Source organism: Scylla paramamosain, chromosome 24, assembly GCF_035594125.1.
Source record: "Scylla paramamosain isolate STU-SP2022 chromosome 24, ASM3559412v1, whole genome shotgun sequence".
Lineage (NCBI taxonomy): Eukaryota > Metazoa > Arthropoda > Malacostraca > Decapoda > Portunidae > Scylla > Scylla paramamosain.
The window spans coordinates 945,290-967,500 of NC_087174.1; the positions used below are offsets into that span (position 1 = coordinate 945,290).

General features: G+C 41.0%; 1 protein-coding gene and 1 long non-coding RNA gene across 7 annotated transcripts in view; both read left to right on the top strand.

The window, feature by feature from the left end:
* Window positions 1-125: 125 nt before the first annotated feature.
* LOC135112556 (uncharacterized) lies at window positions 126-8,829 on the top strand. 3 transcript variants are annotated; one of them, XR_010274451.1, is made up of 5 exons: window positions 126-210; window positions 454-589; window positions 2,492-2,629; window positions 3,088-3,297; window positions 5,646-8,829. XR_010274451.1 is itself a non-coding variant. In XM_064027008.1 (4 exons), the coding sequence occupies exons 1-4, from the start codon at window positions 185-187 to the stop codon at window positions 3,169-3,171; spliced, it is 384 nt and encodes a 127-aa protein (XP_063883078.1). In that variant the 5' UTR covers window positions 126-184; the 3' UTR covers window positions 3,172-8,829. The 3 variants fall into 3 exon arrangements, 2 of the variants coding, with proteins under 2 accessions (XP_063883078.1, XP_063883079.1); XM_064027008.1 differs by having other exon boundaries at window positions 3,088-8,829; XM_064027009.1 differs by having other exon boundaries at window positions 191-274; window positions 3,088-8,829.
* A 3,270-nt stretch (window positions 8,830-12,099) lies between these two features.
* LOC135112557 (uncharacterized) overlaps window positions 12,100-22,211 on the top strand; it is a 111,486-nt gene continuing 101,374 nt past the window's right edge. For 3 of the 4 annotated variants that reach the window (XR_010274455.1, XR_010274452.1, XR_010274454.1), the window contains exon 1: window positions 12,100-13,918. This is a non-coding gene — a long non-coding RNA (uncharacterized LOC135112557). The remainder of the gene's footprint in view (window positions 13,919-22,211) is intronic. The other variant, XR_010274453.1, reaches the window with a different exon arrangement.

Consider the following 22,211-nt stretch of genomic DNA (forward strand, 5'->3'; position numbering starts at 1 on the left):
TAATTTTGACTGAGTTAACGTCTGCTGTGTTAATTTCAGGTTGGCAAATATGATCTATTTTTAGATTCTGAATTTTTGTAGTTTCAGTTTATATGTATTATTTTAAATAAGATTCATAATTGGCATTTAGTTGGCCCTTTCTATCCCCAGTGGAAGATCACCTTTGTGACCAAAACAAATCAAGATGGCGATGGGTGAATTTGTCCTCCTGTAAGATTTATGTTACTTTCTTATTCTTGTCTTTACTGGAAAAGTGTGTAATGTTTTACTGCAGGTGAGGGTATCCTTGACGATGAGATTTACTTTAGACATAGGTGTTTTGTAATGTCATCATTGCCTTTGTTCCAGTTTGTTCACAACCCAAATTGACAATTACTGCAGTACCGGTTGAGGTGCTCTGATTGATTCAAATCGTTTCAAAAGATTATCAAGTTGTGATATTTTGCATTTCAGAGGCGAAAGCTTATGCAGATTACGACGCATAGCTGTAGCAGTGACACTCGTGGGCCTGCTGGCCTGTAGGGGTGCAGTTGCCCAGAGTGTGACCTACACCTTCACCCAGTTCCCGTACAAGGAAACAGTCAGTAATGTAAGTGTATGATGACTTGGTAATTCTAGATAATAGGACTGTATTTCTGTCCGTTTTCCTTCTTCCAACAGGATTTGAGAGGAGATGAGGCGCTCGTGGAGGATGTGGGTCCGGCCAGGCTGGGTCCTCATCTGGTATGCTCACCTGGTAGGGCCGTCAGTTTGTTGCATCCCGGCCTTAATCAGCGGCTCAGTTGACAGCAAGGGGTGCATCAGCTAATACTGGCAGTTAGACAAATTTAGTTTTAACTTTATTTGGGTGGAATAGTGTGATGTACATAAGTCTTAGATATAGATATTCTACACATTGTTTATGTCTGTGTTGTGAATAAGAATTGCATAGTTATTGTTAGAGAGTAAATTAGGAAGTGAAAAGTTCATCATGAAGGGTATTATTGAGCAAGGTTTTAAACTGAGTTAAGGAAGGGATGCCCACTGCTTGTGAGCACAGTGAGTTCTAGCTAGAGATGACTCTACAAAAGAAAAAAAAAAACATTTATAAGTTTCATTTTCCATACGTGGAACAAAGATCTTAAATTTATGCCTTCTGGTGTCACAACTGGTGGTCCCACCGGGATTTTTCCCCAGTCTATGTGAGTGCGCTCACCTGTAGAGACGCTAAGCTGTAGTTCCAAAACTTTCCACGTGATATTCTTAGAAATGCTGTCATTGTCATTCCTGCACAAAGTTACTTTTAATTCCGAAATTTAACCCAACCTAAGCTAGCTTAACCCATTGGGTGCCAAACACTGCTTGTGCTCTTGGTGTGCCGGGGGACATTCCCCATTGGCGCCTCTGTCACTGATCCCTCCAGCATCCCCGGGGGTAGCTTGAGTGTATTACAAGACTAGATAGTGTACAGCGAACTAGTTTGACATCTGCAAGTGGAAGCATCACTAGTGCCACAGCATCAAGCCTTGCGTACAACAGCGCATCAGACTGAGGGGTGCCTGGGGTCCTGGAAAATTCTACGGATATTGAATACCATCCTTCACCAACAAACCTTGTCAGAGACCAGCGGTGACCACCGCAACAAGTCTAGCCAGTGGCCCAGAGACACAACGCCCCTCCTGCAAACCCCTTCCGGCGCCTCTGGCCAGGGAAGGCTTTGCATTTGATGGTGGCGGACAGCTCTCTCCTGTCCTGGCCAATGCGTGAGCAACATCATCGAAGGAGAGGTAACCCAGCCTAGCTGGTGATTCAGAGCCATAATGCCCCTCCTGTAAGGCCCTGCTGGCACATCTGCCCAAGGAAGGCAGTGCAGTTGACAGTGGTGGATGGCTTGTTCACATCCCGGCCACCACAGGAGCAACATTGTTGAGGGTGATGTACTCCAACTTAAGACAGGATTGGGCAGGCTGAGAGGTGACGTTGGGAGACCCTGCTGTGCTGCGGGGTCCCTCAGGGGGACAGGGAGGGTAACCCCCCCCTGGCATAGCCGGGGTAATTACCAGCCTAGAAATGTAGAGTGTACATGTGCCCAACCCAACACCTGAAGGTAGAGGTGTCGGGGTAAAGAAATGCCATGCCATTGGCCGATTGGATAGAATGTAGGTTAGCAGTGGGAGATGCCAACCCCTAAGGAGTCGCCTGTCCCCCTTTATACGCCGGTGGAGCGTAACAATAACTATTCAGATATTTCTAGTGGGACTGTGTCTCAGTCTTTTCATGCCTAGCTGCTGGAAAGCTGTTTGGATGGCTGTGTGTCTTTGTTCATCTACAGTATGTAACTGGAATAGTCATTTTGTAATTGCCAACTTACTGTGTTAATTCATATTTTCCTGTTAGTTCAACTTGTCCCTATCTTGACTTTTACTTCAGAGTATTTTGCTAATATGTGTGTATATAGTACATACCCAAAAATTTTCTATATGATGGAAGTTTCATTTTTTTCTTGTTTCAGGAAAAGGTTTGGTCTGAGTATGAGGTAGCATGTGCCCAGTCTCCACGGTGCCTTGAACTGCGTGGAGTGCACCACACACGCTGCGTCCGCCAATGTGTGTCACCTTCATGCTACCTTGACATCTACACTCATGATGAAGTAAGACAGATTTCTAGTGACTGTTGTATGAGTGACTGAGACTTGGCACTTAGAGAGACTGCACATACATATAATAGAAATATGGTAGATGAGTTGTGAATTGGAGTTTTCTTTTTTTTCTTTCTTTTTTTTACGGACATAAATGTACTATTTCCATTTATTTATAAATCACTGGATTTTATGATGAATGCATATCAACATCATCATCATTTTGAAAGACAAATTCCATGTTTCCTTAACTCAGTCTCTCTCTCCTGAAGGTCACTTTCAGCTACATGTATACTATTATGTATAACTTGTCTACACATTACTTTTGCTCTCTAGATTCCGCTTCAAGATTTCATCCCATGTATTGTGTGATTAAGCAGCTGGCACTATACCTTTTCATTCAAAATATAAAACTAACTTAATCAGGGATAGTATTACCATTGAAAATAATTTCTTTTGTTAACTTTCAGCTTGAAGAAGGAGAGATTGATGTGCGTCTGTCTTCCTTCAAGGGTTGTTTCCTTCAACGAATGTCTCGAAAGAGACACCCCTGAGGCAACCCAAATCCCACCCTCAACCACCCAAGGTCCACCACCACCAAGGTGCCACTCACACCTGACCCACTGACACAACTGTGGACCCGCTGGCTCATCAGGGACCTGGAGGAGGTGGCACTTATGGTATATCCATGGCCCAGGATGCCTGTAACCAGATTTTGAATGGAATAATTATGTAATTGTTTGAAAATGCAAAGTTCAACCTCCTTTAATTGCTGTGTCACTTATTTTTCAGTGTTGTTATTGAGTGGATTTTACAAATAATCCCAAGTTTGTAATTGGATATGTTTCTGGGTGTGGGTTTTAAACAATTTGTAGGTAGTGGAGAGCACAAGTACTGAGTTTAAAAGTTTGAAGAGTAGATATATTTGTCTGTCAAGATCATATGGGAAGATGCCAAGCTGTCCTGTTGTACTGATGTTTTGCTAAGTTGACTTTGATAGTGCATCTAAAAGGACAACCTACCTGTTAGAGTATGGGTTCACCAGTAAAAGGCAGGCACTGCCTGGGGATCAAACCCAGAACCTTCCTCTTGCCAGGCAGATGTGCTAACCATTGCACCACAGTCACCTGGTGACAACTCTCACCATCCATATCTGTACCGCTTTTCCTGGGAAGATTGCGTAACCATGTAGATCCTGGTGCACGACTGTGCTCACTTCTGTGGGGCACAAGTCATGATCTGTGTCAGCAGTGTTCCCAGTTGCCACCACAGAGTGAGATTCCTGTGATTCTGTGTCCCTTTTTGCACTCTCAAACATGAGACACGTTGTACAGCATGTCTTTTTGTAAGTACCTCTCCCAGTGCTGGTACAAGTCTTTCTTGAGGTCACAGTCACTTAGACCAGCAATGACTTTTCTCACTGATATGTATTCTGAGATGTTAGCATCACAGTGAGGTCACACAAAGTTTCAGTCGATAACCTGCCTCTGCACCGTGTGAAAGTACCGGGAGATAGTTTCACCTGGAGCTTGTTTGTGCTCAAAGAACCGGTCACAGAACACCTTGGTTGGTTCTCCTTATCACTAGTTGAGTGGCTCTTCCAAGTTTAGGCTGATCTGTTGTGTCTCGTTAAACTTCACTTCCAGTACACACTGCAGGTCTAAGGAGCATGCACTGCATGGCATTGTTTCTCAACCACCTGCATAGCTGTGCTCATGTAGTAACAGACCTCCTTCATGACCTGAACACCACTGTGGTGAGCCCAGGTGCGCACTTTGGAGATGCAGCAGCTACCGGCACCTTGGCTGGCATGTCTTGTTCCGCAGTGCCAGACATGGCCTGCAGCAGCTGTACCAGTGTGTCACAATCCAGCTGGGATGATGTCCGCTGATGTGGCCAAGTTGACAGAGCACTGAGGATGGCCTCTGGTTCCCATAGAAAACTGGAGATGCCAGAGAAGGGAGGAGATGTGAGGGTTGTTGCCAGGAAGCAACTGTGATGTAATGGTTAGCACATCCATCTGGGAAGTGGAAGGTTCCAGGTTTGATCTTCAGGCAGTGCCTGCCTTTTTCTGGTAAGCCACCTATTCTAACACTACTCTGATCAATGAAGAATATTGTAGCAGAGCTGCAGTGTGGCTCTTGGCAGTGAGAATATTGCTCTCTGAACGTATGATTAAATTTATTGGTGTTTTACCAAGCAGGAAACCTTTGCTACACAACTGATTATCATAAGTGGTAAGAGATACCTTTGAACAATTGTAAAATTGTAAAATTCAAACCAAGATATGTATACTTTTTCATCAGATGGCACAAACAAAAAATCATTAGTCATGAGAGAAAAATTCAAACTAGTAGGAAGTATGTATATGAAAGAATCCAATGAATCTGACTTTTGTTCATATTTACCTTGTAAATTTTATGACGGACAGGTAATATAAATTGTCATACTTTTACGAATTTCCTTCTCAACAATTCATACTTTCAGTCAACATTTTGAACAAGCTGACTGTATGATGTATTAAAATAATGCATGTCAAGCAAATACACATTATAGATAGTATCATAGTCTCAAAAACTGAAAAAATGCAGATGTGTATAATATAATGTGTTTGCTTAGAAATTATATTACCCAATTGAAACTGTACAGTACATAGATTCCCCAACAATGTGTAGAAAAAACTCAAAACCACTTTGATGCATTCAAAATGTATTTAAAGATTTTCTAGCTTCTTAGTTGTTATCTTGCATGTGGGAGAGTGGTGCTACTTACATATTTGAAGATTTCACAATTTGTTTTAGTTAATTACTTTACTAGTCTGCATACATTTTGCTTTTGATAATTTGTCTATCTGTCTGAAGCCTTACACAACATTCTTAAATTCTTCCCACTTACCATACCAACTTAATTTTTTATTTATTTATTTATCTATTTATTTTTTATTTTATTTTTTCAGTCTTGTTTGTCTTTATCTTTCAAAAAGTGTAGAATCAACATCTCATTGTTATAATTAAAGCCATTCCCTCAGGAGGATGCACCAGCAATACAGTCAGTGATGTTGACGATTACAACTCCTGCCAACATGAGCATCACATTGCACAAACTGGCAGTGTGCCCCTTCTCAGTCTGAAAAAAAATCTGCCAGGAGAAAATAACTACATGGCAACTTAGGTCAGTCCCTCACATGTTTTTGAAAGCATAGAGTAATGGATTTAGTGTTTGATATATTGACATGAGGCAGTTTTCTTTTGTGACAGCTCCTTGCTTCAGCTAACAAAGCAGTTGTGTTCAGAGTGTTTGTTCTATTGAGGTGATGTGTGATGCCTGAAAAATGATACGGGCCATGATTGCATAGTACGAGTGTTAGAGTTTCACTAGAATGGTGAACCAAATTGAAAAAATATGCTGCATAACTATTGGCAATGAAAAGACGTGAGTGCATTGCTGAAGAAATGGAGTGATAAGTGACACCAGGGTGTGCCTCACCACACACATGGTGGTGGGCCGCCCCAAACTGTTTGACAACACTTTACATGGTATCGAGAGACCGTCAGCTTACAGTGACACAACTAAAAAACAAACAATTTGGGGCAGGCCACCACCATGTGTATGGTAAGCACATCCTGGCTTCCAATGCATTCATGGTCTTTTCATTGGCAGAAGCTATCTGGCATATTTTTCAAATTTTTTTCTTGTTTTCTCAAAGATTATGGTGCTTCTTCTGAATGTTTCCTTCCCATGTAATTGAATCTAGCGTGATGAAATGATGTATAACTTCAGACTTTAAGGAAGCATTGCACACTTGTGGATTGTCTTCTAAGACAGAATAACTTATTTGTTTTTTGGGTTTTGAATGTGTTATTATGGTTGATCACATTTTCTATTAATCTCTTGTATCACAATCTGATGCTTCCAGAATTAACTTTTGAAAAGTAACTGTATAGGATGCAAACCATCAAATGTATATAAGTACAATGTTTAATTTTTGTTATTGGAAAGATTGGCAACACTTACATATCTGTTCTGAAGGATCTGTGTGTGTGTGTGTGTGTGTGTGTGTGTGTGTGTGTGTGTGTGTGTGTGTGTGTGTGTGCCCACTCCATTCATATTTGTCATTTATACATATACTTTTTTCCTCTTTTGCTAATGTTTTCTTAATTATCATTATACTAAAGTTTAAGAATACCTAATCCTTTCCCATTACTTTTATTCTTTTTTGTTTACAAAAATTGTAAACCTTTCATACTTAATAACATTTATGGTGATGATCCCCTTAGTGTGAATTAATTCAAGAAAGAGAGTTTTTGGAAATGTGGTTAAAACACTTGTATATATTCACATATCACTGAAATCTCGGGAATTCACACATGCCAACAATGCCTGTAGGCATTAAGGAATGGCTGCAGTCTAGTCATATTTATCTAGCAAACTTAAATGTAACACTATCTTAACAAAGTTCTATTGAACATTCCCTTACCTTCTTCCTTATGCTCACTTTATGTAATATAACTACTGTGGCTTCACATCTTATGCTGTTATGGGGTCATTTTGCAGAGTTTTCTTCAGGCTTGCTAGCTCAGAATGTAATAGAATCATAAAAAAAGTAAAATATAGCCTTGAAAACTAGGCAATCTAGTTAGCCTCATCCTGCAACTATTTAAGGAAACAATGTGTTAACAAATTTTGGTTCTGGCATAAAGGATTACTAGCTGATCTCAATCTAGTCTAGTGCTAGTCTCGATCTCTTTATTACTGTGATCATAAAGAATGGTGAATTAGTGATTTAGTGGTTAAGTATAACAGATAGGCTTCAAGTCTTTGACTGAGATTATATAGGTTAGAGATGTATTGGGTGTGTAAACTCAACATCCACAAATATATATATATATGTGGATATCATGTGTATTATTTTGTGGATGTGGATATCAGTTTTTAAGAAAACTCACTGGAGATGTGAATGTCAGACTATGACATCTTGTAGATGTAGATGTTTTTGGAATGTTTGTTATATATTATAACTGAATTTCCAAATGTCAGCCACTTTTGTTGTAAGTACAGTACAGTACACTGTATGATTCTTATTTCATGTTGTTATGACACATCAGTCTTCTTTCATATATTCATATATGGTGAAGATGCAGGTGTGGATGTTTATTAAATTACAAATGTGGATGTCCCACATATGCAGATACAGTTATCCAGTACAGAAGATTAATGTAAGGAATGTTGTACTCCTGTTGTGACTTGAAAGTTTTATGGTTGTAAAGGTTTAAAGGTTGTTGAAATATGAAATGTTTGTGGCAGCTGTGAAGGTAAAAGTATAGGTAATAAGAGGAATACTTTACATGTTTTATGAATTATGTATGTTCATTATACATTACCCTCAGAACAAGAATCAGTATGAGAAGTGTTTGTTTATTGTTAATTTCTTTATCAGATTTTTTTCCACTATCATGTGAAGTAAGCAGTGATGAAAAGAAAGAAAAATAAATACCCAGAGATGCCACAGAGGAACTGGCCATTCATATTGTGCAAATACATGCAACCACAAGGATACAGACTATGTACTCGTACATTTAAACAAATACTCAAAATTTTGCATCCCAGTAGAAGGAAGGAATGTATAAGAACTGCACAAACCTGTAGTTATGTGTTGTTGACATGACTATCTCACTGCCAGTTTTGCACCACTCTAAGCAATACATTGTGTCTGTACCTTGTACTGTATGCCAATCTCTTATAACACTACAAGACTTCTAGTATGTGGATAGATTCTTGTGACCTTAATGTTGTAAAGGTGGAAAGATATAGGAGTTGTAAATAGTGTAGTAACATTTGACGTTATTTCACAAGTTTGATAAAAAGTAAGTTGAGTTGTGAATACTGAAATTATGAATGGCTGGCAGTTATTGTGATTGTACTTCACATTACATGTACGTGTATTCTTGCAGTGTACTGCGAACAGCTGCACTAGTACTGCAGCACGAAGCAGCTGCTTGTGCAAGAATAATAGTGCACAAAGTTTGTAATACTCTGTAGCTAGAAGAATGTTCAAGAGTTATGGATGAATACATGTGTTATATGTATTTCTATGATATTTTCAATACATTTTTGATTCTGCAAGATTTTAATGGATATCATACACAATTTTTTGTATTATATCAGTTGTTGTAAGCATGCAGATACACTGTTGAATAAACATACTGAATAATCTTAACATTTTTTTTTAAATAACTGAAATTAATTTCATTTACTTGTTTTTAGCTGAATTTCAGGATTATATGCCATTTTTCTTTGCTACGAATACTGATTAAGTTTTCCTTTCTTTTGAATTAATCTGCTCATGAAAGATAGATACTTATTGCCATAATTTTTATAGTATTGTTATTTGCAGAGATGATGGTCACAGTGGTCTTGCCATCACCATAGCATTTAGGGAGTTTGATTAATTTACAAATCTGAGATAATATTTCATTTTAAGCATGGATAAAACCAAAGCAGGCAGGGCAGATGTGTGCTGAAGACGTGCAGAGTAGATGGTGTAGGGCTTGGGGTTCCAGGGAGGAGGTGGGAGGTAGTCAGGAACTGGAAGGTCAGGGCCACTCGGAACTACATCCTCCACCTCCAAGTCTCTAATTGCACCAGCCACTGTAAGAGCCCAGTGTTTCTCCTTGGTGGTAGTGGCAAGCCTCGGCAAGGTATGGGGTAGCTGAGAAGCTTAGCCTCTCCCCTCTCATTCTGTCATTTTCCATTCATCCTTTCTCACTCTTTCTCACTCGTATAACCATTTTCATTCTCAGTCTCATTCTATTTAGGAAACTTCAGGATTGTTCTTACCTTGACACACATACATATACAGAGAGCAGTGGCGTACTGAAGGGGAGGGGGCATGCGGCCATGGCCCCCCTCATTTTGCAAAGTTTATTTTATTTTTTTTATTTATTTATTTTGTCTTAACCTGTAGCATCTGTAGGATTCAGGGGGGGATGCTGCTATGCCCCTACCTGTTAGTGGACCCTGGCTCGGGGAAAAATGTGCCGGATACTTGAAGCTGCCGGATACTCGAATGCCGGATGAGAGGGATTTTACTGTACGAGTATTATCATCTTTAATGACTTTTGTACTTTTGTGTTTTAATGACTTGTTTTGTGCTGTTTTGTGCTTCAATGACTGTTTTGTGCTCTGTAGAGTGGCTGACTGACTAGACTAGTGTATGTTCAGTACCTGAACAAGTGAGCTGCATAGCTGAATAAGAGCAGCTGATCTAGCTTGAGACACATTCATCGACGACGCAGGCTCCAGTAACATTTTCTGACCACAAATTCCGAAATTTCTGAAAAAAATGGTTAACAAATCACTTTATTTTTATCTAATACTATTTTCTATAGCATGTCATTTCTTGAATTCACACAGGTTTGGGATTTGTGAGTTTCGACCCATTTCCTTAGCAATAAAACGCCAGAAAACTCTTCACTTTTTCTGGTGTAAAAAAATCACCACTGGCACTGAGACTGACTCAACTGTTGCCCCGGACAATTCAGTTAGCCAGGTAGGTAAATAATGATGAAATAATTATAAAGAGTAATGAAACTACTCATGCCGTCATGTGGTTCATGACATTGAAAGATTTTTTGTTGCCGCGAATAGGACACCAAAATATTTGACGGCATTCCTCAATAAGTAATAACAAATTAACCATATCACATTATCATGCAATTTTGATCATAGTGTAGATGAGTATTTCCTGCACCTGTATGTTATCAAAGAATGTCGCTAGACGCAATATTGACGGAGGTAGGAGGGTATATATATATATATATATATATATATATATATATATATATATATATATATATATATATATATATATATATATATATATATATATATATATATATATATATATATATATATATATATCCTCATACCTCCATCAATATTGCATCTATCGATGCAGTATGTCGGTAGATGCAATATTGACGGAGATAGGAGGGTATACTCGTATATATATATATATATATATATATATATATATATATATATATATATATATATATATATATATATATATATATATATATATATATATATATATATATATATGAGGCCCCCGGTAGCCCCCTCTTGAAATTTCTGGGTGCGCCACTGTGAGTGTGTGTGTGTGTGTGCACCTTTCCCTGGCCTGCTGTGTGTGTTTGTGTACCCTTCCCTGGCCTGCTGTATGTGTGTGTATGTGTATGTGTGTGTGTGTGTGTGTGTGTGTGTGTGTGTGTTGTTAACTGTGTAGATGCCAGTATTGAGGATCAGGTGTGATTGAGGTTTAAATTTTCTCTCAAAATTCTTTTCGGTTTTTGTTATATTCCGCAATGTGCTTATGGCTCGTTATTATGTTTTTGTCCGCTGTACGCCTAGTGCTACTGAACTTTGGGAATTTGTTGTAATGTATTTTTTCCTCGGTAGAATGTTTTGTTGCAAGGTTTTATTTGGTTACATTGCCATATTATCAGCAGCAACAACATAAAAAACGGCAACAACTACAACAACCACAAATTATCTACCACTACAACAACTCCTGCTGCTGCTGCTGCTTATTGGTAGAAAATATGTACAAAAAATAAATAAATAAAAAAAAAACTGGACAAGAAACTGCATTGTGAATAATACCGTCGTATTTCTGTTTTTATTCATTCAGTGCCAGCCTCGCTACTTCCTGTGGGTATAAGCTTTACTGAACCACTGTCGATCAACACAGTATGGTGCAAGTTCTTTACCAGAATAACAGCAGCAGCCAAGCGACAAGAGATACATGAAAATTCTGCTTTACAACAACTACTACTTCATGCAACGTTACTGCTTCAGTTCATCCTCCTCCTCCTCTTGTTGTTGGTTCTGCTGCAATTGATGTCGCCTCTGTGTGCTCCTGGTGTCCGTGCTGTCATGAAAAAAAAAGGTTCCAGTCTCAGATATGACTTTGTATTCCATTGTTGACCCTCGTGGCTACAAGTGTCAGCAAGGGTCACTCCCACGGGGCCGCTTCCTCTTCTCACGCCCCACCAAGGCTCCCCAAACTTTACAATTGAACGTGCCTGTGTTTCAGTCTCAGATTTCAAAGATCGCACAGGGCTACGATTCTCCAAAGCCACCAGCCGCACCAGATATCCGCTGACTGGCTACGGATGTCAGTGTCTCTTTTCAAGGTACTGCGGAGGGACGCCAGAGTACCGAAAAGAAAACTGCATTGTCTGTTTTCACTGCATTTTTCATACGTTTGTGGTCGAAAAGTCGTATTAGGTTTATATGATTCGCTTTCTGAAATTTAATGTGTGTGTGTGTGTGTATGTGTGAGAGAGAGAGAGAGAGAGAGAGAGAGAGAGAGAGAGAGAGAGAGAGAGAGAGAGAGAGAGAGAGAGAGAGAGAGAGAGACTTTTCATGGATCCCAACCAAAAGAAAATTATAATTCTGAAGGATAGAATTACACACACACACACACACACACACACACACACACATAGTGGAAGTGAATGCAGTGTGTTGCTATCAGATTCTCCCTCGTGCTCTGCGTCCTCATCGTGTTACAGGGCGTGGCTTGGTCTGGTTCGTCACTCGTCTTATATGCAATCTAGGGAGGACCGTCCCCTGAGTAATGGGTCTGGTCCTGGCTTTCCCTGAAGTGTGTACAGTTTAAGACTCTGGGAAACGTGTGGACTAATATTATTGTTTATTATTTCGTCTTAAGATGACTTTCTTTCTTTCCATTCCGTGTCTGCGTATGCTTATTTATATTTTTGACGTTATTTATTAGTTTATTTTTTTTGCATATTGACTTTTTTCTTCGTCTGCTTGTTAAATGCTAGCGTTTGTTGTTATTATTATTTTTTCCCTCGATATTATGTTATTCTCTGTTCATCATTTTGTTTTCAATGTATTGTCCTTACGTGTCAGTGTGTTTGGTGCCTGCGTGTACTTTTGGTTTTCACGACGTCGTCATATCTTCGGTATTTAACGTATTTTCTTCGTTTTTCAACGTTGTGGCGGGCGTAATTCTCCATCCTATTATTGCATACGTTTTGTATTATGCACTAAAATTTTTTGTTTTATTTTATTTTTTTTTTAGTGTGTGCCGTGTGATTAACTTTATGCTCCTACGATTTGTCTGTAAACACCGACACCCTATATTTATTTTTGTATTATTTTCATTGCTCCCTTTTTACTGTCCATTGAGAGGCATCGTTATGTTTCCCCATTTTTACAGTCAGCGTTGCACCTGGTCCTCCCTCCCCTCTCCTCCCGCACTCCTCCCGCTCCCTGGGGCTGCTGCTCCGCCTACATTGATTCAAAGTTCCCCGGTCTGAGAAAATTGAAACGGAAATGTGGGGATGAGTTTGTATCTGCAGAGTATGAGCTTTTCACTTTTGTGTGGCTGAAGAATTGCGCTTCTTGTCGGCTGGTAAAACTTTGGAGGCTGTCTAAAACTTGTGCGTCTGTGAGGGGATTGCTAGATGATGTTCGCACGCGGCTCGTGATCTTAACGTATTGCCGAGCCGAGAAGTTGTTCGTGTATAATGCATACTTTAAAATATGAACGACGAATTATGTAGTGTAATTCCTAACGTTGTGCAGTGTGTGTACGCATATCAGCCTTTCCTCCTGCATTTTAACCACGACGATGGAAGAAAAATCAGAAAATGAAGTAAGTCTATATTGCGACGACTGAATGACTGAATGTAGTGCATCTGTAATGACTAAAGGAAGTATGAAACAAGGAAAATTATGCTTGAGTTACGAAAGGATATCATGACCGTTGTGGAAAATAAAGGCTCGAGACATCCGTATCTTCTCGAACCTCGCAGCAGAAAGCATAATAATTACTGCAAATAACATATAATAAGTTATTAGTATCAAATAACACATACGTACAGGTGGTATTAGTGTTAGGGTATTAAGGATTATGATGAATAAATCAACTGCCGTGCCGCATACCAAATGAAGCATCAGCACTGAAATAAGTGTCGAGATGAACTTGAGGGGCATCAATGTGCGCCTGTGCAGACTCTCGGACGACAAGAAGCTTCGAGGAGACACGGATACACGATTACTGCCATTCATATAGTGATGCTGATCTTGATAGTACAGCTCTGGCCAGTGACATAGAAACTGTGGGAATACGATCGCTGTGAGGAGACATAACCGAAGAACAAGTGAGTGTGGAAAAATACGAGATACTAATGGACATTTTTAGTTGTGATCACCGCTGTTTCTTGTCTTACAGTGGATATTCACAAGGAATGGCGACACGGCGATGTAAGTACCACTCTGGCCCTTATTAATTTATTTGTGTAGAGTCTATCACATACGGATGAGTGACGTGGATGCGTATTTATGTAATATAACTCATGGCCCTCGGCGAAACGAGCGTAAAAGGTCGGCGTAGAGAGAGAGAGAGAGAGAGAGAGAGAGAGAGAGAGAGAGAGAGAGAGAGAGAGAGAGAGAGAGAGAGAGACTTGCAAGGAAAGCAGAAGAGGAAATTGCAAGAAAAGTAAGAATTGTAAGATAAAAGAGAACCAAGAAGTGTGTGTGTGTGTGTGTGTGTGTGTGTGTTTGTGCGTGAGGATGTCGGCGGATGAGGAAAACCAATTAGAAAATCCCTGGAAAAAAGGTGTTGTGAGCGAGTGGGCCAAAGGTTAGGGAGCAGGTGTCAGGGGTGGTGTCAGGGTGGCGTCCGACTTACCTGGAGAGAAAGGTGATAGAGGACAGGGATGCAGTGGACAAGAGGTAGATAGCGAGGAATTCGTTAAAGGTATGCTGAAGGAGAAGAATGTGAGTGGTACTTACATAGAAAAACTACTACTACTACTTCTATTACTACTACTACTACTACTTTCTTTCTTTTCCTCCTCCTTTCTCTTTTCTCTTCCTCGTATTATTATTATTATTATATGTGCATGTGCCGCTATTTCTTTATTCCCTTCCCACGTCGGTCTCTCGCCGTCATAATGCTGTGACTTCATTACGGAGATAGAACGTTGCTGTGGTCAATTTACATAGTATACGACTGTGTCCAGGGCCGCGCAGATTTACGAACAGAGATGTAGTGATGTTACTGTACTGTTGAAGTTGTAGGGTAATGATAGTGGTGGTGATGCATTGTAGTTGTAGAGTTGTAGTTGGGAGTGGCTATGATGCTTGTGCGTATAGTAGTAGTAATAGTAGTAGTAGTTGTTATTATTATTATTGTCATTGTAACTATTATTATAACGCGATTCTGTCTTTCATTACATGCTCACATCCAGAAAAATTCTGTCTTTCATTACATTCTCACATCCAGAAAAAAATGTTCGAAGAAGAAAAAAAAATCTTTTCTTGATAACCAGTTCATCCCAACACGTGTTTTGCTGTTAATTGCACGTTACTTATCTCATGGTCAACACAGTCGGGGGAAAGGAAAGACGCTGTCTGGTTAATGCAGGTCCGTACTAGTAGACGAAATCGGTACGTCCTTTAGAATCAGGAAACTTTGCTCGGAGCTTCAGTAAAGCTTGGAGCCAGTAAGGAGCCGTCAATCGTCATATCCTTTGGTGTCCTAAAGTTGTCATGGTGATCCTTCGATGCTGTGACGAAGTGACTCCCTTCTTGTAAAGCGGTGGCGTGCGTGGTTCCCTCCTTGCATTACTCACGGTGGTAATGGCACCTTTCAGACCTCAGGGAACGACCTGAAATTAACAAAGCCTTGTATAGTTCGGGTTTAGTGCGTCTTGGGTTAGTGTAGGCTCACGTTGGTAATAATTTGGTTGGTGAATGGATGTGCTTCCATGTCTGTCCTTTAGAGTTATTTATGACCCTGGTCAGTGACTTACGTATTACTGAGTCTGGGTGAGGCAAGGAGTTAAGTAGGCCTGGCCATCTGGTGGTGGTCTGCTCTGGGATACTGGATATGACCAATCACGCTCCCCTAAATCGGCGTGGTAAAGGTCATGACTTTGTGTGTGTGTGTGTGTGTGTGTGTGTGTGTGTGTTATTGGGGAGAAGTTTATACATGGTTTACTATGATCTAAGAAATTTATGCATCACACAAATTGTGTCGACTAGTCATCATTAAAAGAATAATGACTAAAGATCAAATAAAAACGGTTCCACTTTGAGGCGGGAACAGCAACAGTAATGTGAAGCAGGCGGCAGTGGTGAGAGGGGGCTGGGAAGACAGGCAGGTGAAGAGACAGGTTAGGGAGGACATGCAAGGAGTGTAGGTGGAACGAGGTTTGCAGGTTGTGGTGAGACGTGCTAATCTTGCCCAGCCCCAACAGCGTTGTGCTTCAGATCACATCAGTACATCTGTACGCTTTTTCGACTAACAACACTGTGATAGTAATGTAACAGTACAAGTACAATAGATCCGTGTTACAAGCTTCTTACAACATCCCGGCATAGTATGAAAGGAATGAAAACATAAAGAGAGCGAGGGAATAAGAAGTGAACGCCGGTGGCAGCAGTTTGCCTTGAGGGAGACCATCGACTCGGGCAAACTGTCGTCACGCCTCCTTGCTTATCCACAGTCTTCGCTCACGCTGTCACTTTTCTCATTCGCTCACCACCAAATGTTCCTTGGCGTGTATAGATCACCCTGTTAGTGGAGTGAAGCCGAGCGTCACTAGGACCGCGTGGGCACAATGAAGGATTCTGACGTGCTGTGACAACCCAGCAGACGTTCACACTGGAGTGGAATGAGGGAAAGGAAACAAGACGAAACACTTCGACGTTGGCGATATTACGCGCACGCGCACGTGTGAGCACGCACATATCGTGGTCAGCGGACACGTGCTGTCTGCGTCCGAACACTACTATGTTCGTACGCAATCCTCATGACTAAACTAAAAAAAATAAATATATAAATAAAATAAGAGAAAAAAGCAGTGTTCTGTGGACAGAGGATGAGCGTTGCTTCAGTAGTTGTTGGTTTTACTCAACATTTTAAACTTTGTGTTGCCGGCAGCGAGCTGTTTGGGGCTTTTGACCCTTCATGTTTACACTTCGCCAGACACGAGCGGAGAGAACGAACGTTTGCTGAGGTTTTTCTACGTAAACACACAACCTGTACAAAATTTGGCAGATTGCTTCCTTGCACTTCTCGCGAAAGGCTCATCTCTTCAATGGCAGTGTGAGGCGGGCTGCGTGACGGTCATGCTGCCGTCCTTAGTCCTTCCCTATGGGCGAGGGAGTTGTGAAAGTCTTGCCTGGAGTGTGATGGGTGTCTGCTGGCTTCTTGCCTGGAAGATTTAGTAATAAGAAAGGAGGCAGCAATGCACTGGATTGATTTCAGCCGGAGGGTTTGTGGTCTGGCAAGATTTCGCTAGAGGGTGTTGCAACAGTATCTGTGATGAATCAGTTGTTTCTAGATCACTTAAGTAAAGCTTGTTTACAGGGAATGGGAAATGAAAGTACATATTGTGGTATGTGAAATTGGCGAGATACTAATGCAGAAAGTCAGATGATAAGATGAATAGACGTAGGTGTGTAAGGTAGCATAGTTAACAAAACCACACTGGAATCTCGTAAATGCTCTTATTGACGAGTATAGAGCAATAAGGCAGCACATGGATGGAAGTAACAGTGAGGCTAACTACCTACTACATGGCAGCTCCCGCCAGAATACTCGTCTCTACGACTACTCATTAAACATGAAAAGAAAATGAGCATGCTGGTCGTCACAAGTAGAGGTCCAACACGACACAGCTCGACGGACTACAAACAAACGGAGGTGAACGACGGCCTGGCAGAGATAACGTGTTCAGCACACAGGGAAAGTACACACCAACAAATCAGCGAGTCACAAGCTCAGTGCCAAAACACGCCCAGTTCCACACGTTTGCAGCAAAAAGAAGAGGACGTCAGAACAACATTGCAGCATAACAAAAATAGCAACGTGGGTAGCACATAGACAGCAGCAATTACAGTGGTTTGCAGAAAAATAAACAACAGCAGTAACAACAGTGGCAACAAGGCAAACATCGTGAATAACGTAGGAATACTAACAGAAGCACCAAAGTGAAAGCAGCAGCAGCAACAACACCAGTACTACCACCACCGCCATTGCCACCACAAATAACAAGAACAAGAACAACAAGAACCTCTAAGCAGGCAGGAAGTTTTCCGTTTTGATAAGAAGCTCGTGTATGTGACGTGAGCTTCATCGATACTTCATTGCCTTCGTTATGTTAAGGTAGAGAGAGAGAGAGAGAGAGAGAGAGAGAGAGAGAGAGAGAGAGAGAGAGAGAGAGAGAGAGAGAGAGAGAGAGAGAGAGAGAGAGAGAGAGAGAGAGAGAGAGAGAGAGAGAGAGAGAGTGCCATAATTATTCAAGCTTTTTAACTATCCTAGAGCTCACTAGGACTAAGCTTACAAGTATATTTTTCAGTCTTCTGTAAAAAGCTGTAATCGTGCTGTGATAAAAAAAGGAAAAAATGTCTCGTGCAAAAGCTCAGTAGGGTTGAAAATATTGCAAATTGAAGAGTGACGTGGTACAGATTCTTACCTCAGTGGCTCGTGGTCGCAGGGGCGAAGTTTGCGTTTTCTTGGTGGCGCGGCCCAAGGCATTCTGACGCAGTGTTGTATTGCCAACCAACCAGCAGCCAGGACCCCCTCCCACCCCCCATGTCATTTCGGTGGAGTGGTGGCCAGAGGGAGACGAGGTGGCGGGAAGAATGAGACACTGGGCGCAGAGAGAGAGAGAGAGAGAGAGAGAGAGAGAGAGGTGGGGCGAGGATAGCGTTCAAAACACAGGGGTACTGTAGCGGAAACGAAGGATGAGAATTGTTGATGGTAATTTAAACTGGGGTGACGCGATTATGGGAATGTGAATACTAGTACTACTACGTAATCATGTTAGTAATACTTGTAGTAATAGTAGTAGTAGCAATAATAATCATGAAATCGAAGCGAGTGAAAGAAAAGAAAATATGGTGCCATTGTTTGAACGGAAATATGTAAATAAAAAAAAAAGGTACTATAATGGTAAGCTGAGCTCGTTTGTGGCTGGAAAAAAAGAGAGAGGGAAAGTAGGTGAACGTGCTATTGACAGGTGCAGCACTGAATACCTTACTATATCAACTTGCCAAATTATGTAGTATTACCTGGTTGTTTTCCACATGTTGACCAGTCAGGCTGCTTTGAAGCTTACTGAAAAAAAGTGTTAATACATTTATTTAACATCATCCAGATTATAAGCCTCCATTAGCGATCTCTCCTTCTTTAGCTGAGCGATCTCTCCTTCTTTAGCTGAGAGTGAATTGGAAGAGTTTCAATATTATAAATTCAGAGTTCCTTTGAGACTCGCCAACTGCATGCAAAAGCCCTGTGGATCGTCAACAATGTTAAAGCTACATGTAAACTGACAGCGTAGCAAACACTGTTCCTTGAGCTGATTAGCAAGAACGGGACTGGGCTTTAACAACACCATGCAGCAACACCACTACCAACAACAACATACGTAATGTCTTCTGGGTCAGTGCAATACACAGAGCACAGGTTTCAGGTGCACACGAGTAATAACTATCACTTCCCAGGAGACCTTATCAAAGTTGGCCTCGTCCACCTCCTCCTCCTCCTCCTCCTCCTCCTCCTCACAGAGTCACTAACAAGCGTCTGTGTCCTGTTACGATGTGCCGCGATGACGTGTTTGTCAACCTCTGCTCTGCTTGGACTAATTTATTGCCCTTCTGTGTGTGTGGATGCAGGTCCATGTGGTTGTAATGAGTACCTGATTCAAGTGTCATTGTGTATATATGTGCGTGTGAGTTAGAGAGAGAGAGAGAGAGAGAGAGAGAGAGAGAGAGAGAGAGAGAGAGAGAGAGAGAGAGAGAGAGAGAGAGAGAGAGAGAGAGAGAGATTTGGCAACACAGACCAAGCTTGTATATCCGTTTTTAATTATTTTCAGGATTAATGCAAAATGAATGTGAGCTTTTACATGTTGAAATGCGCACTGACATTAGGTTATATTCAGCAGCTGCACGTGGCCGGCTGATAGCAATGGCGGGATGCGGTCGTAATGTAATGTGGGTTTGCTACATTTTTTTTTTTCTTGATATATATTTGTTTTTGTATTCGTAATCGCTTAGTGGTTGGTGTGACGGCCATCACCACGCGCACCACACGTATGTATTGAGATCATCACCATCGCTGTTCACACACACACACACACACACACACACACACACACACACTCATACACACGCACGCAGCTCAATGATTACGGGTGACTGAAAGCAGGACAGGTTTTTCAGTGAATGTTGATGCGTGTGTACGTGTGTATGTTTAGTGGAGTTAGGGAACACATGCGTGCTCTTGTTGTGATGCCGACAATGTGCTACTCACAAAACAGGGATATTTTTAGCTCGTCTTAATTCGTTTTGTTGTGAAAGAATTATTGTTTTCCTTACGTGTCAAGAAAAGTGTTAGGTTAAACGGAATAGAGACGCAATACAGTGTTACATTCTACAGAAAAGCACATTTTTGAACGAAAGAAAATAATGACAAAGGATAATCATAATTTCAGTAGCCAGATGGAACATATGAAACAATTTACGATATGACTCCCATAAGAATCCCATATTTAGGAACCGTTGAACACACACACACACACACACACACACACACACACACACACACGAAAACTATACTGAAAACCTTAAATGTAAAGTGAGTCGTCTCTGCCATGCCCCAGCAGTGAGAAACTCCACTCGGCAGCTGCCATCCTCTTGTATAGGGCCAAGGGCGGGGGAAGTGAGTGTTGGAAAGAGGCATTTAAGAGTAAAGCGAGGGTGAGGTGGTAGATAAGGTGGAAGAGGAGGTTGGGGCGTGGCTGGGCTGTGTGGTGGGAGGCAGCGTGCGTGAGTGAGTGAATGTAAACCAGCAAGTGTGGAAAGTGAGGGCAAGAAGAGGAAAAAAGTGGCTTGGATGAGGGTAAGAGAATAAAAGCGAGGCAGGAAAGCAGGTATTAGGAGAAAAGAAGGTTGTGACGAGGAAAAGAACACTCGGCATTGCCAGGAACGGAACAAGCTAAAGTGAAATTTGATTTGGTTCTGGAATCGAGTAAAATTGTGGGCAGGAGGAAGAATAAAGCATAACACTTGAAGAAAAGGACAAGGATGGGAAAAGGAAGAGGCGAGAAAAGAGGAAAGTGTTACAGATGAAGAAAAAAAATGTGAAGAAAATGTTAGAGATGAAAACAGTTCAGAAGAAAGCGTTGGGAATTTGTTATCGAAAAATTTTGAAGGAAAAATGAAGCGGACAGGAGGAGAAAATAAGGAAACACTTGCATAAATGAAAAGCATTTGTAATTTTTTAATATTTTTTTTTATATTCCTTTTTTTTCCGTTTTTTAGTGGGTTGGGGAACGGGAGCTGTTCCGCAATATTTTTTTTAATGCCAAAATCATAGTTTACAATGATGCACCGCTCATTAGATTTATGGTGGACATATATTGTGGTGAATTATTTGCTCAGTATTTTTGCACCACCACCGCCTTTACCACCAGCACCACCACTACCATTATTACTACCACCACCACCACCATCACCACCACGACCCACACCCACCCTCCCTTCTCTTATTTTCCGGTCTTCAGTACCACTTTTACTACATGTACGCTATACGCTATCATCATTACCATTATCATCCCTTTCCTTCCACCACCACCACCACTACCACCACCACCATTACCTGAGCTAGTCACCTTACACACAGGTGAATACAACTCTTCCTGGTAACTATAAGTAGTTTTATATTCACGTTCACACCGTCTCCTTGGTGAGTGTTAAGCATGAGTGTCCTTCCCTTGTTAAGCAGCGGGGATGATGAGAAGAGGAAGCGATGCGGAGGAAAGATCATGTGGTCAAGGAGAGACACAGACAGAGACAGAGACGTTTTGTAAAATACCTTGAGAGAAGACAAGAGAAAACGAAATGGTGAACAAGGAGACACAGGGCGATGATGAATTAGAAAATGTGTTATAAAATAGATAATTTAACAGAGAAGTGAAAATAATGTGAGCACCAGCAGATGGGAAGTAGTGAGAAGTGGGTGGGGTAAGCAGGAAAGGAGGGAAGAAGAAATAGTGAAAGAATAGAGGAAGGAGACGGGTGGGTGTGTGGCGGGGTTTAGCGATAACGTTGAACCACTCCAAGGCGCCTGTGTGCGAAGAGTGAAATAAAGCAAGTGATTAATGCGATGTTCTCTTGCCGACATTGCCATTCCTATGAGAAGTGTACTTAGATATAGGAAAAAAATAATTAATTCACTTATTTCTCCCTCACTTTTATTGTATTCATTATAAGTATTCATGTAATGTTTCATATATGTTTAATTACGTAGATTTTCATCCATATAGCCATACTGTTGACAAATGGAAGTATAAACGAGAATAGCATGTGTGGTTTTCTGCAGTGCGTCGTCAGATTTATGGCTTTTGGTTTAGATTTTTTTTTCTTTAACAAGTTCGTGTAATTACCTTAATTAAAACGTACTTGTTAAGATTTCATTTACTTTCTCTACCTTCGTTCCTTTCCATTCCTTCCTTTTTCTTCATTTTAACGGTACTTCGTAAAT